This window comes from Pinus tabuliformis, chromosome 4_1 (assembly GCF_031772625.1).
Source record: "Pinus tabuliformis cultivar Carrire ecotype Pingquan chromosome 4_1, CPIR1, whole genome shotgun sequence".
Lineage (NCBI taxonomy): Eukaryota > Viridiplantae > Streptophyta > Pinopsida > Pinales > Pinaceae > Pinus > Pinus tabuliformis.
Genome location: NC_142303.1, coordinates 989,885,534 through 989,903,312, shown reverse-complemented (window position 1 = coordinate 989,903,312; position 17,779 = coordinate 989,885,534). Strand labels below are relative to the sequence as shown.

The 17,779-nt window shown below is 37.8% G+C and overlaps 1 protein-coding gene across 1 annotated transcript; it reads right to left on the bottom strand.

Annotated features, from left to right (window-relative positions):
* Positions 1-15,978: 15,978 nt before the first annotated feature.
* LOC149179465 (uncharacterized) lies at positions 15,979-17,064 on the bottom strand. The gene has a single exon (XM_089422475.1). It carries the CDS (start codon positions 17,062-17,064, stop codon positions 15,979-15,981), a length of 1,086 nt encoding a protein of 361 aa, XP_089278601.1.
* Between the last annotated feature and the right edge of the window lie 715 nt (positions 17,065-17,779).

The following is a 17,779-nucleotide window of genomic DNA, read 5'->3' as shown; positions in this document are numbered from 1 at the left end:
CGATTCGCCCCTGCGTGGGCAGTAATGTTTTGAATCCTCCTCCTGAGGCTCCAATGGGAGCCCGCTGATGTTTATTTCTGGTTCTGCTTATATGGTCTGGTGCTGCCCCTGCGTGGGAGCGTTATATCAGTGCTTGGTCTGTTTTGTTTTGTGAAGGCTTTCCCGGGAGGGAGACCTCAGAATTTGGTTTTTGGTTCCCAGCGAGCTATCAGAAGCCCTGGAAGACTCGCCTCACAGTTTGTAATTTTCACTTGTACAGTTAATATATGAATTAGATAGCTTTTACGTAGAAAAAAAAAATATATATGAATAACAAATAATTATTATTAAATTTTCATTTTATAGATTATGTAAATTTCAAATTTGTTAATACATTTTTTATTTTTAAATACTATTTTTTATTCACAAATAACATTAAATAATTAATTATTACTTTATTTTATATTTTTTGAAAAAAAATATATTAATAATATTATTTTCAATTAACATATTAAAACTTTTTTAAAAACAAAGATGTGTCTTCATTACTTGTTATTAAAGATATATTTTTCTATAATTAGTTTTTTTCTCAAATGTATTTTTCTACACTTATTTTTTCTCTTTTTAAAAGAAAATTTATCATATTCTCACAAAGTATCACATACTCTTATATAAATAAAAACCTGTTCATGCTTAATAATGACATTTCTAAATGATGCTCTAATAAATTATCTAAATTAAAATTAATATTTTATTTTTATTATTTATAATCACCCTTATAAATTATTATAATATTTTTAATTAATATTATTAATTAAATTAATTATATATATATAATCAACTAATTGAAAATAGAAAGAAAATTTGAATGGTCATTTTCCCTTTCTCAATTCTTTATTTTCTTAAAAAGAGCATCCTAAATCAAACGATTTAACATGGCGCTACTTTTTTTTAAGTATTGAAAACGTAGGAAGAGCATCATTCGAGCAGTAGCATAATTAAATACATGGTCCATTGCTGGATGCATATTGATCACCTATCTCCATTCGCAGCACACAGTGTAGGCAGTTGTATATATGATAATCATTACGATGCCCACTATATTTGTGAAGTACAATATTATTGAGTGGGTTTAGTGGGCATGTGGAATCTCACTTTGAATTTCCTAAATATAAGTTCATCTTTATAATAGCTTTGTACCACCATCATATTATTTCACTTTCTAAATATGAATTCATAAAGTTTTATAATAACTTTGTAGCGCCATTATATCATCTCACTTTTTCTCTCTTGCCCACTATCCAATTGTTAAGATATAAAATACTACCACCTGTCTATTACATTCAAAACTGATTCAAACATTATTTTCAGTGAAATGAAATTTAAGAATAAAGGATTCTCATTGAAGGTTGGTAGTGTAATAATCTTTTGAAATTAAAATTTAATGGGGTATATAGATTAAAAAAAAAAAGGTGTTTTTATTCCTAGTATAATGAAGATAATAAATTATTTAATTCCATGACATTTTGGAAAGTATCTGACACTTAGTTTTATTATAGAGCTAATAATAATTTGTTTTATTAATGTTAATTTTCTTCCTTATATTAGTCAGTAAGAGAGATACTTTTGATCTTCCATATTAGGTTGATCACTTTTTCTTTTATCTTCTAATTCTTTATCAAACCACAAATTTTCGATAAATTATAAGTAATAATATTTTGATATTATCATTACTTTACAAAATAATATTTTTTATTTCCCAATGATTTAGCCAAGATTAGGCATCCTTATGCCATCCTCACTTGAGATATAGATGGTTTTGCCTAGTATTTGAAGCAATTTTGGTAAGCCTCTTATATTCATGTTGTTGAACTTATTCTTATACATAGGTACCTAGTGATAGATGTGTTCTCAATGGGTTAAAAAACTTACTTATGTGACGAGGATAGGATAGGGTGTATTTCCTTTAATCTTGAGATTATAAGTTATGAAATTCTTTTGGATCTTCTCTATCTTTCTCCACAATGATCTAGATATATAACATGCCCAAACCTCATGTCTACATAAAATAATAGAAGTGATGAGATTCTCAAAAATGAGTGTTTACTCATTTTGTATCCAAAGGTCTACTTATTTACAATTGTTTTCAAGCCTGTAACAAGCTTTCCACCTGCCACTTATCATTTTATCAATTCTATAGTTCTAGTTAAACTTGTGATGAATATCGATTCTGAGATATTTTATATAATGAAACTTCCTCCAAATCATTGCCATATATTATTAAAGTATTATAATTGATATTTTTAGATTTAATCGTCACAATTCTTGTTTCGTTAATGTTAACATTCATACCCATATCAGAGTAGAAATCCTTGAGCATTATTCATTGCTTGTTGATATCACAAGGACGCCTTGCCATCAAAATAGTATCCAAAATCAAATATTATGAAAAAGATATTTGATAATGGTTATGAGAATATATAACCTCTAAGAGTAATTGTATTTGATATTTATGATGAAGATAGTAACCCTCCTTCAAAATTAAAATAAATAAATGGAATTACATTAAATTTTTTTTCAAATGCCATTTTTTATTTGAATATGTTACAATATATGTTGGAGTTGCGAGAACAATAAAAAAAAATGCAAAAAAATATGATAAACCCAAATTTAGTTGAAGAAAAAAATATGTGTTATTTCATGTAATGGTTTTAGTTATGTTGAAGACATTATATCTATGTGTCCCTCATAGGCATGTGCAATTTTTTGTAATGGTTATTGTTGGAAGATTGGATTCTTTACCTCTAAGCAATAACATCACCGATACCTTGCCTTATGGATGTTTCCTTAGCATATTGTCAAGATTTTCCATGTAAATATGTCTTGTTGAATGATACATTGTAATTTTTTTTATCTTTTTCATTATTTCTTCACAACTAATATGTGCTACAAATTTATATATTTTTTTCAATATTTGGTATCGTAGCATTTATTTTGTAGTCATTGTGTTAGAGTTTGTTGTTTGTTCCATAGCATCAAATGGTGAAGGTTTCAAATGCAAATTTTGAGGTGGAGAAGTTCAATTGGGAGAATAAATTTGAGTTATGGAAGCTCAAGATGAACGACCTATTGATGCAACAAGGACTACACAAGGCATTGACAAGAAAGAGAAAGAAACATGTGGGTATGACTAACAGGGACTAGGAAGATCGGGATCAATAGATATCAACACCATTTGATTGTATCTAGTAGATGGTGTTCTTTCCAATATTGTTGGAGAGAAAACAATGGCATTCTTGTGGAACATAAAGGAGAGCCTTTAAATGACAAGATCATTAACAAGTTGAATCTAATTGAAGAGTTGATTTTACAATTTATGAATGAAAGAAGGTACCAAAACTATTGCTCATTTAAATATTTCAATACTATTATGTGAAATTAGCTTGTATGGGTGTAAAAATTGAAGAGGAAGATAAAGTGGTCATATTATTATGTTCATTTCTTGAATCTTGGAACACTTAGTCACTTATATTAGCTTTAACACTCTTGACGGTGGTTCTATTGTAGGAGTCTTACCGTCGGAGGAGGTGTAAAGGAATTCTAGTATAGAACCCTCTACACTATAAGGAATTGTGGCTAGGGATCGATCAACAAAAAAGAAGGAAGAATTCAAGAGGTGAAAAAAGATATAAGTTAATTGGAAAAAAGGTAAGCAAAAGTGTTGGTACTGCAATAAAATAAGGAATCTCAAGAAATATTGTTGGAAAAGAAAATAAACCTAGAATGACTCCATAAAGGAAGGAAATATGTTTAAAACAAGTCCAAGTATGGTCGATGAAATATTATCTATTTGTAATATCTCATAATATCATGAGCAATGATTAATAGATTCTGGTGCTTCATATCGAATGTGTCCACAGAGTAGTTTTTTTTCTCTTACCAAGATGTTGATGATGATATTTCCCTTATGGGAAAGAATCTTTGATGTAAGGTTATTGGAAGCAGAGCATTAAGATTAAATTTTTCAATGGTATTGTAAGGACATTAATAGAGTGAAGACATGTACTAGAACTCAAAAAGAATTTAATTTCCTTGGGAGTTTTGAATTCTAGAGGTTATAAATTTACAAGTCAAGATGGATTACTAAAGGTGTTGAAGGGTGTTTTAGAGGTAACAAAGGCTAAACGGATTGAGAACTTTTACCAGCTAGAAGGGAATAGTGAAATAAATGATGTGATTGTGGTATCTAAGGAAGTAAATGAATGTACTTGTTTATGGCATCAATGAATTTGCAATATGTGAAAGAAAGGGCTAAAGGTATTGATAAATCGTAAAATATTTCTAGATTTAAAATATTTGAATTTTAATTTCTACAAGCATTGTGTGTTTTTGGAAGCAATGTAGGCAAAAGTTTAAAATAAATAGTCATACAAGTAAGGGTATTCTATATTATATTCATTTATATTTCTTGGGGCCATCCCCTATAGTTTATTTTAGATATTCATCATACTTTGTGACATTTATATATGAGCACTGTAAAAAGTTGTGGGTCTATATTCTCAAAAGGAAAGTTGATGTGTTTAATGTATTTAAACAATTTAGGGTTTTGGTTGAAAAGAAAACCGGCAGGTCAATCAAGTGTTCAAGAATAGATGATGGAGAAAATTTCACATCTCTAGAGTTTGAAAATTATTGCAAGGAAGTTTGGATCGAAGGGCATAAAGGCATAGTTTATAGTTCTGAACAAAATGATGTCTTTGAATGCATGAATGTGGCTCTTCTAGAAAGAGCAAGGAACATGCTTAATAATGTCAAGTTACATCAAGAGTTGTGGGTAGAAACAATCACTACAACATGCTATATAATAGATTAGTCACCACTAGTTGTAATAGGTTGTATGATTCCTAAAGAGATATGAACATGTATTTTTTTTATTACTCAAATATTAAAAAACATTGTTTTGAATCTCATGCTCTTATTTCTAAAGATAAATTTTCTAAGTTGGATTCCAAATCAAAGAAGTATATCTTTGTTGGTTATGGTATTGGAGTTAAGGGGCACATTTTGTGGGATCCTGCTACCCAGAAAATCATCATTATTATAGATGTAGTACTTGATGAATCTCCTCTCATAAAAGTGGACATAGTAGAAGTTGAAATGAAATAGGAACCAATACCATAAAATTAGAAAATTTAGTTGGAAACGTAGCCATGTATAGAAAACAGGAAGCATGAATAAGCTTATAAAAAGGAAGATGGAGATGAAAAATATTTATAGGAAATTGTAGAAATTCCACAACTAACTTTACATAGCTTTTAGACTCATAGTAAGTAGGACACAAATGCAATACACCCAAATATTATTCTAAATCCCTTAGGTTTCCATTGTTCTCCTATTGACAGAAGACATATCCATGAAATATCATTAGTTTCCCTCATTCTCTTGCACAAGGGACCGTAATTTCTTCAATGCCTTTATCCCTTAGAATGATCGAGAATTGAGTTTAGTTTCAAGTGACTTTGGAGTTTGGTTTTGTTTATGTTATATTATTTTCTTGTTCTATAGTCTTCCTTGTACTGCTACACCCATTCTTTTCTTCTTTTTTACAAGTAATGAACTTTTGTATTATGTCTTTGTAGCAAGTTTCTTAGTGTGTGATAACCATTCAATGATGTATGTGTTCTCAATTGTCCTCCCAATAAACAACACATCAAAATTTAGCAAAAGAGAACCAAAAATTGATACAGATATGCTAGATCAAATCAAAGTATGATGATACATTTTCAATCTCGTAATGTGATGGTTATAGCATTTAGAGCCTTCAATACATTGCAACATAGATATTTTTATTATGATACATTACAATTCTCGAAAAATCTTTCATTTGCAACATTCACATGATAAAAAAAAAAAGTTTATGCACCACACAAAGTTTTCTCCTTGGAGATGAGTCACTCAAAAAATCGTTTTCCACACTGTAGAAATTTTGAATAATTTAACACATATTCAACAGAGATTATCCTGATCATGTACTATTGCGGAATACATACACAATACATAAGCTCCTCTACGTTGATCATCAATATAGCAGCATCAATAACAATAAAACATCAAGAGCATTCACACATTAACACAGTATGTAACCCGGGGAAGCATCTCGCTAAAAACCCCACACTATCTGTATATTAATGATTGAGACCATGTAACATTACAAAGTACAATGCTTATCACAAGCAATCTAGTACCAGCTCCACCTGTTACACACAATACAGCTAAGATCTGATCTCCAAATCTATTCCACTGCTTGCCTGCCTCCACTGCTCAATACCTGCTCAAGAATGAATAAGAATGGTCTACCAAACTCGTATTTCACCTCCAAAGAATCACTCACAATGTGTAAGACGTGAGCAGAAGCTACATCTGGGCAAATACATGAGCAAACTCATTGGCATACTCAATCCCTTGATTGTGCAAGATCTGATGCACAACTATAGTCGCAACTGATAGCAATCTGATTCTCTAACACCTGTCCCTGCTAAACTAAACATGCACTGACATGCAACTGAGTTAACTGATGTATTCTATAGTTGTATTATGAGTTAATAATTAGTTTAACAACTCATCATTAGTCTATTTTCAGTTAGACTAACTACAACTAGTTTAACCAAGTCAAACTGAACACAACTCCACAATCAACTCCACCAAACTCAACTGATTGAGCTCTAACTGAAGTCATGCATGCAACAACTCAACTGAATCATAAGAAAAGCGTACTTCCTTCTGACAGCTGCATGGGCCACATCTGTAGCTCAAACTGAAGTGCTCTAAGAGAATAAGATCAAGTTTATAGTCCAAATATTATTATGAGACAATAATATTTGACTTTTCTATTTTTGACAGCCAATCTAAAAATAGACTTTGATCACCCACACTGTGGTCACCCACACTTTGGTCACCCACATTGTGATCACTCACACTTTGATCAAAAATAGAACTTGCGCCATAATTTGTCTGCGGGCCCACTTAGTGAAGGCGACTCTTTTCACTAAGCTCCATCATCTTGTTGCAATCTCAACACTCCCTCTCGACAAGATATGGATTATCAGCAACCCCTATCCTGCCTCGGTGGTACTCGAATTTGCTCCTGGTGAGAGCCTTCGTCAGAATATCAGCATCCTGATCCTCCGTTGGAATGTATGAAAGCAACATGATCCTCTGCTGCACACAATCTCTGATATGATGGTACCTAATGTCAATATGCTTAGATCTATCATGAAATACAGGATTAGCCGAGAGTTTAATGCAACTCTGGTTATCACAGTAAATCACAGTAGGATCCAAATGAGAACCGAACAAACCAACCAGGATCTTCCTCATCCATATAGCCTCGCATGCAGCCAAACTTGCTGCCATATACTCGGCCTTCGCTAAACTGAGTGCCACAGATCTCTGCTTCCTGTTGTACCAAGAAACTACTGTCGATCCAATACTGAAGACCCCTCCTGATGTGCTCTTTCTGTCCGTTGGGCTCCCTGCCCAATCTGCATCCGTGAAGCCACATAGCTTCACCTCATCCTCCTGTCTGTACCACAAACCATATCCCGATGTGCCTCTCAAGTAGCGCAATACATGCTTGCCCGCCTTCCAGAAGAGCTTGGTAGGCTTAACCATAGCTTGTGAAAGTTGGTTAACTGCATAGCATATATCAGGTCGTGTATTGACCAAATACATCAGCGACCCCACCAACTGTCGATAAACAGTGGCATCCACTTCTTCTCCCGAAGTGGCATCCTCCTTCCTCCAACCTCCAGGAAGAGGAGTATTAACAGGCTTGCAGCCATGCACGTTGAACTTCTCCAGTATCTCCCGAGCATACTTGCCCTGAGAAACAAACAGTCCACCACTGCGCTGCCATATTTCCAATCCTAGGAAATAGTGAAGGAGGCCCAAGTCCTTCATCTCAAACTCTGTAGCAAGATCCTTCTTGCATGACAGTATCAACAACTCATCACCCGTTAGAATCAAATCATCAACATACAGTACAATGATAAGCAACTTACCCTCCACCACAATCTGGTATAGGTTAGGATCCGCTCGCTCTTGGAAAATCCAAGTCCTGTGAAATAGCTGTCTATCCGTGTGTACCAAGCACGTGGTGCTTGCTTCAACCCATACAACGCTCTCTTGAGCCTGCACACATGCGACTCGCTGCTGAAGACCTCAAAGCCTTCGGGCTACTCAATGTACACCTCCTCCTCAATGACTCCATTGAGGAACGCAGTCTTCACATCCATCTGATGAATGTGCCATCCCATCTGCGCTGAGAGAGCAAGAATCGTCCGTATGGAAGAATACCTTGCGACAGGTGCAAAGGTCTCCTCATAATCGATCCCCTCTATCTGTGAAAAGCCTCGGGCAACAAATCTTGCCTTGTACTTCTCCACACTCCCGTCAGCTGCCTGCTTGACCTTGTAGATCCATCTCGAACCCACCACTGATTTCCCTTCCGGTCTAGGAACAATCTCCCATGCACTGTTTCTGACAATAGAATCATACTCTTCCACCATGGCGTCTACCCATGCGGGATCCTCCACAGCTTCCTCGAAAGAGGATGGCTCAGTCACAACACACTTGCTCATCAGAGCCATGTATCCAGTGTACCGATCAGGTGACTGTCTTTGCCTACGTTGGGCTGTAGGTGGTCCTACAACTTTCTCTGCATCTTGAGCCAGTCGCTCAGCTTCTGTCAAGTGCTTTCGCCCTCTGATGGTTGGTGTTGCATGAGTGGTCTCTTCCACTCCATGAACCTCGTCCTGTGGTTGATCCACATCCTGAAGCTCATCCTTAGGAACTAATAGCTCCTCATCTGCATGCAAGTGTAGCTCCCTCTCAAGCGAACACTTCATGGCTTTCTCCTCCTGAAATTTTATATCCCGTCGCACAACAGTTTTACCACTATCTAGCAAATACACATGATAAGTGTGGGGCGTATCAGTGTACCCCACAAATATCCCAACCTCTGCGGTCGGCTCCAACTTCTTCTTGGCATCCTTCGTCACATGCATGTAAACGTTAACACCAAAAATCCTCAAATGAGAAAGATCAGGCTTCTTACCAGAATAAGTCTCCTCAGGTGTACTCATGCCAAGTATCCTATGAGGACAACGGTTCTGCACATAAACTATTGTATTGCATGCTTCCGCCCACAAGTGAAGGGGTAGGCCTTGATCATGCAACATTGCCCGTGCAGCACCCACAATTGTTCTATTCTTCCGCTCAGCTACCCCGTTCTGCTGTGGGTTATGGGGAGCTATGAGCTCTCTACGAATCCCTTCTGCCTTGCAGAAATCCTTGAACTCATCCGAGATGTATTCACCACCATTATCGCTCCTAAGAGCCTTCACCTTCTTCCCCGACTCCTTCTCGACCAGTGCTTTGAATTCACAGAACTTTGAATATGTCTCGCTCTTCTTCTGCATGAAGAAGATCCAGCACTTACGAGAGAAATCATCAACAAAAATCACATAATACCTGTGTTTTGCTGTCGAAGCAACTGAGAAAGGTCCACACACGTCTGTGTGAATTCTCTCAAGGATCGTCGTGGCGCGACTATCCTTCTCGTGAAAGGTGGCTTTCACAAACTTCCCCAAAGTACACCCCTTGCACTGATCTGACTGCGCAAGTGTGCCTTTATGAAGCCCTGTAGTGATCTGTTGCAGTATCTTCAAGGCTCCATGGTGAAGGTGACCCAATCTCCTATGCCACAACTCGCCATCATCCTGGCTCACCAATCCTTCTGCCTTGCCCGCCATTGCTGCGCATCCATCTACATGCAACTGATAAAGGTTCCTCACTCGAACCCCTATCTTCCCGGTCTCACCAGTTGTCTTGCTGCGCAGGAAATCCTTTCCCTCGCTGAAAACAACATCATACCCCTTGTCTTCTAACATCGCCACTGAGATGAGATTCTTCGTCAATCCTAGAACATGCATGACTTCCTTCAATACGAAGGGTTTACCAGACTCCCTCTCAAAGGAAATGGTACCAATACCGGTCGCACTGTATCTACCATCATCGCCCATCTCGATGTGCACTCCAAGATCTTTGTCCTCCAGATCAGAGAACAAATCTCTATCTCCCGTCATGTGAAAAGACGCACCACTGTCCAAGAACCACACTGATCCCATCACACTTGAAACCAAGCATGCGATCAATGAAAAATCAAGCTCAAACTGTGAGGCTAGAGCCTCTCCTGTTGAAGATCCAGCAGCCTGCTTGTTCTTCTTCTTCTGCGGACAATTAGTGGCATAGTGTCCATGCTGGTGACAGTGAAAACACTTCACCTTGGACATATCCTGCTTCTTGCCTTTCGCACCAGACTGAGAAGCTTTCTTTCTCTTCCCTTTCTTTGCTTTGGCAGCCAAAGCGCAATTCTCTTCATCAGATACCTTTGATGAAGATCCATTCTCACCTTTATTGTTTCTGAGTTTATCCTTGAGCGCCAGGTCGCTCTTGCTTTGGAATAACATTTGCAATCCGTTGAAAGACATTTCAACAACACTGCTGCAAATTCGATTTCCACCAGCTCAAACTCAACTGCTTCCGATCTAAGATTCATGAGAACACAATATTTCTCGTACAGAGATTGACTGTATGGGCATTCACCGGATATCTCACCTTCCAAAGGAAGGATGAATCCAGAGGCTACCTGGCCCGATTACAGACTCTGCCTGAAGAAATAGAATGTAAACACTTCCTGAATAGTAGATCTGATGATCAACAGCTCTGATACCATGTAGAAACTTTTTTCTACAATTATCTAGCTCGCTCTGATACCATGTAAAAATTTTGAATAATTTAACACATATTCAACAGAAATTATCCTGATCATGTACTATTGCGGAATACATGCACAATACATAAGCTCCTCTACGTTGATCATCAATATAGCAGCATCAATAACAATAAAACATCAAGAGCATTCACACATTAACACAGTATGTAACCCGGGGAAAGCATCTCGCTAAAAACCCCACACTATCTGTATATTAATGATTGAGACCATGTAACATTACAAAGTACAATTCTTATCACAAGCAATCCAGTACCAGCTCCACCTGTTACACACAATACAGCTAAGACCTGATCTCCAAATCTATTCCACTGCTTGCCTGCCTACACTGCTCAACACCTGCTCAAGAATGAATGAGAATGGTCTACCAAACTTGTATTTCACCTCCAAAGAATCACTCACAATGTGTAAGACGTGAGCAGAAGCTACATCTGGGCAAATACATGAGCAAACTCATTGGCATACTCAATCCCTTGATTGTGCAAGATCTGATGAACAACTATAGTCACAACTGATAGCAATCTGATTCTCTAACACCTGTCCCTGCTGAATTGAACATGCAACTGAGTTAACTGATGTATTCTATAGTTGTATTATGAGTTAATAATTAGTTTAACAACTCATCATTAGTCTATTTGCAGTTAGACTAACTACAACTAGTTTAACCAAGTCAAACTGAACACAACTCCATCAACTCCACAATCAACTCCACCAAACTCAACTGATTGAGTTCTAACTGAAGTCATGCATGCAACAACTCAACTGACTCATAAGAAAAGCGTACTTCCTTCTGACAGCTACATGGGCCACATCTGTAGCTCAAACTGAAGTGCTCTAAGAGAATAAGATCAAGTTGATAGTCCAAATATTATTATGAGACAATAATATTTGACTTTTCTATTTTTGACAACCAGTCTAAAAATAGACTTTGATCACCCACACTGTGGTCACCCACACTTTGGTCACCCACATTGTGATCACTCACACTTTGATCAAAAATAGAACTTGCGCCATAATTTGCCTGCGGGCCCACTTAGTGAAGGCGACTCTTTTCACTAAGCTCCATCATCTTGTTGCAATCGCAACACACACAATAGATCATGTTACTAAGAAAAAACTCTTACATGCCACAACATCACATAAAAATCAACTATGTATGACATATTACATTTTCCCACACTTTTTTCTTTTTATTTCATGTCATGTGAAATATCTTTTCTACTTAACATTATGCACTTTGATCAAGATTTGAAGAAAAATACAACATAATGTTTATCGCACCAAAAAACAAAATACATACAACACAAATGAAATTGAAATGAAGACAGACCTTATAACAATTAGTTTTTAAAATTGGTTTAAAATAACATAAATGTTTAGATAAGATTTGTTTTTTAATATTATTTTCAAAATAATGAAAACAAAAACAAAAAAGGCTTGACATGATCAATATTCAGGATATATACAATACTTGCCAAATTTTCCACATCATACAATGCCCATCTGGGAATGCATATCCAGCATTCCAATCCAAATATTGCCATAAGCAAAACATATTATGGAAATATAAACAGTCCATAGACCCAATTCGTATCCAAAAAAAACAAGAAACAAAAAATGTATAAGGACATAGTTGTTTGCAACAAAAAACCACCCAAAGTAAAGTATGCATTCAACATATATGTTGCACCTCCATATCATCTGTTCGAGCAGAAAAAACTAGTAGCATGTCCTTCCATCCAATGTGATTGAGCTAACAGGTATTAAGACTAGTAGACATACAAAATATACAAAAAAAGATGGGATATAGAACTTACCCAGGAAATGGAAAGTCTCCTACATCTAAAACATTATGATTCAGAATTATTTCCAAGTGCATTTTACCAAAGTTACCTAGTAATCCCCTCTTCGAAAGTTCATCAGCTTCCTTGTTCTGTTCTCTACCAACATGCATGATAGTAGAATTGTTGTGTTGTTTCCATAGAAGTTCAATTCTCCTCAGCCAGCCAAGTAACAATGGATTGTTGATGTTTTCCCTGCCCATAATCTATTCAATAATGATTTTGGAATCCCCATAGATATGTATGAGAGGGATATCAAGGAAGTTGGTAAACCATAGGAGGCCCCATAAGGCCATTGCTTCAGCCCTGGTATTAGTGCCGCTTCCCCTGTGCCAGTGTGTCTTGTATGTCAATTCATTTGAGATGGCAATCCAAAATCCACAACCACATGTGTTTCATTGTGCAGCACCATCAAAAAATCCCATTGGATATTCCATCTGAAGATCAGACCTCTTGTGTCGCGGATTTTGGAGCATGATTCAATAGAAGTGTGCAATGTAAGATTAATTAAAGTACTTTCAATTACCTTATAGAAATCTCCCTTGTAATTCTGAAAGATGCATATATTTCTCCACTTCCATATTTCCCAAAAAAGAATAAGTGGAATGGATCTCCAGACAGATTTCTGAGAGCTCCACCACTTCAAGCAATCCACAATGCAATCATGTTGAATGTATGGAAAACCGATATGTGAAGACAACCTTTTCCATACCTGAACCGTATGTTGACACTTGAGGAAAATGTGATTGTTATTTTCCACTTCCATTTTGCAAATAGAACAGATACTGGGACCCTGCCACTACCTCTTCTGCAAGTTCTCCCAAGTGATATTTTTATTATGAAAAACCAACCATGCAAAAAGGATGATTTTGTTTGGGATTTTGGTTTTCCAGAAAGCAAATAGAACATGTTTCTCCCTCTATTGTGCTTCCTCAGAACATAGAGTAAGATATGTATCAGCAACAAGAATGTTTCCAGTCTTCATCTTTCCTGTCCAAATTAGCTTGTCATGTATGCCCTCACGGCATATCCCAAGTTGTTTCATACCAGCTACAATCTGGTTCCATTCCAGGTCCCAATGTCCAAATAGACCCAATTCCTGTGCATTTTTCCAAACTAGGCATGGACCCCTCCATTGTGTAATGGCTTGACTCCAGAAATATATGCCTCTTCCATTTAAATATTGTATGAGCCTCTCTGAGATCTTAACATCATTACCAGCACCCAGAATATGATCTATTCCAATGAGAATTCTGTGACCCGATCCCATGTTCCATGCCAGATGCTGAAGAAATATATTAGCAACTTTTTGAAAGCTGAGCGAGATAGATGATCTGTGTTTTGCTCCAATAGAATCCTTTCAGAACCAAAATAAGAAATCATGGTCCTTTAGATATTTATGTCTGATGACACGACTCCATGTTCCAGACCCAAATATACCTCTCCATAGAGATTTGATCAATAACACCCATCCAAAGCGACAAAGGTCTAAAATCCCCCAACCACCCATGACTTTTGTAGGTTTTAACCCCGTACAGAAATTACCTGCATACGAATTCTAAAACACAGAAAATAAACAATGCGAAAGCATAACATAGAAAACACATATACACAAGATTTTCCCTTGGATCCCAAAACCGGGATTACGAGCTTGATTTTTCATTATGTTCCTTTCAATGTTACAATACATATTTATACATGTCGAAGCATCCAATACCATGGACCTAAAACCATCGCGTCCAAAACCATGGACCGAAGACCATTGCGTCTGAAACATGTGTGAAAACCATGCACAAAACCATAGGTAGGTCCGCCCAACCTAATATAGGGTCCAAAAAAAAAATTCCTTGGGGCGCTGCCCTAAGCCTCGTAGAGGGGGGCTACCTGCTACCCTCAAACCCCTCCGCTGCGCAATCAGCGTAACGAAGGGGGGGCTCTTCCCCCCTCTAACCTCCCAGTTAACTACATAGGCTAGTCGTGGAAAGAATATAACACAACCCAACAACTTTTGGCAATGTGATATTGGACATCTTAGACAAATGATATTTCTTATGCTCTTGACTCCCCCCCATATAAATTTAGCCATAATGCGATTAAGATAGTGGATGATGGTGGCAGGGATATGATAAAGATGTGCCCAGTAAACCCCTAGTTACAGCTTGGGTGAGGATGACTCAACCCCCCAGGGACAGACACCTATATTCCCACCCTGATATTTTCTTAAAAATCTATCCACAAGCCATTGCTAGTCAGCATTCCTATATTTACAGGGTTTGATATGGTACCCCAAGTACTTCATACCATTTCCCATCATCTCAGCTCCGATTCCAAATCACAAACTCCATCTAAAATAATAGATTTATGTACATTCATATGCAAACCAGTAGCATTAGAAAATTTCCTGAATATATGAAAAAGGCACAACCATGCAAATCGATTTAACATACCCATGATGAGCACGTCATCAACAAAGAAACCATGTGATATTTGGATGTTGTTACCCATCTTCAGAGCCTAGAATTGGTCTCGTTCCACCGCTTTTGAAATGTGCAAGCTCAAACCATCCATAGCCAAGATAAATAAAAGCGGAGACAAAGAGAAACCCTATCTAAGTCCTCGTCCAGCCCGGAAGAATTTTGTAGGGTATCCGTTTATAATCACAGAATAATCAACATTAACCACACACACCATAATCCATTCAACGCATCTAGGTTGAATGCCAATTTTGAAAAGGACCAGTCTGAGGTATCCCCAATCCAGGCAATCGAATGCCTTCTGCAGATCCACTTGCATAATGGCAGCATTGAGATGTTTTGTATGAATCGAATGCATACATTCTTGTGCATTTGCAACAACATCATGTATTTGTCTGTCCTATAGAAACCCATGTTGCTATGGAGATATATAGTGCGATAGAGTACCTCTCATACACCCAGCAATGGTTTTTGAGATGACTTTGTAAATAAGGTTACACAGTGAAATCGACCTGTAGTCTGTGAAACAGGTAGTAGGACAACGTTTCGGGATAAGAGCAATATAAGTGGATTTAATAAGATGGTGAACATCCCCCATGATTCTCGACTCCTCCACCATGTCCAGCAGATCATTTTTGAACAGATCAAAAAAATGTGTGAACAGTTCCACTATCCACCCATCCGGCCCTGGGCTTTTATCACCATTAAATGATTTAAGGACCTCAAGTAATTCTTCCTCATAGACATTTTTGAACAGTGCATCATTTGATTCTTGGTCATACATAGTCAGGAAATGTTCAATCCCCCATATGAGATCTTCGACAACAATGTTTTAATTACGGCCATATGCCAATTGGAAATGTGAGGTCGCGGCTTTGGAGATCTCCTCCTGAGACTGGATATATTTCCCATCTACATCATTTATCCCCCATATAGTATTAGCATTGCGCCTATGGTTTGCGAAACGGTGGAATAATTTGGTATTTTTGTCTCCTTCTTTAATCCAGATATCCCGGCTCTTCAAACGCCAAGTGGCTTCCTCAATAGCTAGGAGATTTTTTCTTTTTAATTCCAGGGCTAGTATGTGTGAACGAGTAGCTTCAGGAAGATTTTTTGTGGCCATCAAAGGGAGAAGACGGTCTAGTTCACATTGTATATCCTTTATTTCTTTTTGAACAACCTTGTATTTCTTCTTCTGCCAGATTTTGACCTCCCCGCAGAGGGTCTCCAGTTTGTCCAGAATGTGAATCATAGGGGAAGGTCCTTTATCTCTTTCGTAGCGCCATGAATCCCTCACCAGAGTGTTAAACTCCGGATCATCTAACCAGGTTCTGTTAAATTTAAATGGCATGCCTAGTCGAACATTCGACCTCCTCCATTCAAGTGTAATAGGTCTGTGGTCTAATAGAAAGTTACTGATAGTCTCCGCATGCACATCTCCCAGACGAGAAACCAATTGCTCGTGCATTAAAAACCGATCCAATCTCTTAGCGACATACGCCTCACCAGCACGACCATTGTCCCAAGTGGGAGCCATTTCATTCGGGCAAATATCCACAAAGTTGTGTGCTAGTATAGCATCACGAATCATCCCGGCCAAGGGATCAATCTTCCGGGACCATCCCCATACTTCATCCAAACCAATGGTACAGTTTAAATCCCCCACAATAATGAGGGAGGCCAACTCCATAATACCAGATGAGAACAACTGGTCCCAGAAAACGACCCTATCCCTGTATGGAGCATAAGTGTTCAAAATATGGATGCAACCACCCATTCCGCAGATATATCCCTCAAGGAGAATGCCCACAAAACATCTATAAGCTTTAATCCTGACCCACCAAGGGTCCCATATAGCCACTAAACCACCCGAGAGACTGGCAGCCGCAGTAGCAGTAATGTGCCATTCCGGGAACATTTTCTGGAAATATTGAACAACATGAGGGACAAAGTGCATGGATTCTTGCAGAAGAATGATATATGGATGAAGAGAGGAGAAAAGACTCTTGAGGGCCAAATATTTCGGGGCAGCCCCCAAACCCCAGATATTGAGAGATATAATAAATGTCATGGAGATGTCAGCTCGAGTAGTCGTGCTCTAAGGGCCTGTGAGGGGGGGATGTCAGCGATTGGCACATCAACCAAAAATCAATCCAAAGGAGAGGAAAGAGGATTAGGCCTGGGACGACCCCAAAAATGCCGACTTCCACGGTTTTGTTTCCTCCGGACAGTGATGTTACCCACAGAGGTGGGACTAATGTGGGGGGAAGTAGAGCCAGCTGGCTTGTGTATGGTAAGGGTTCGCAAGTCCAATGATTTCCTATTAAGCAGAAAGTCCAGGTCACTGCCAACTGAGTTTGTAGGTGAGTCCAGTGGCGAAATAGGTGGAGTGACACTATTTCTAGGTCCCTTTGTCTGATTTGGGAAAAGAGATGGTGACGAAGATGGAATGTACGTGATTTGGGAAGTGGAGGGAATGTCGTGAGTCAGATATGGGGTCGGGAAAGGAGTCGAGTTTTCCTGACATGGGTGGATTAATCCCGGAGAGGGTATACGGGAACGTATAACAGGACTAGTGGGGGTCGGGATATCAGACTTGGACGATGATAAAGGAGAAGATGGAACCAAAATGG

Bases quoted from the DNA above. Each gene is read 5' to 3' on its own strand.
- LOC149179465 (XM_089422475.1), bottom strand. From the start codon at position 17,064: ATGTTCCCGGAATGGCACATTACTGCTACTGCGGCTGCCAGTCTCTCG.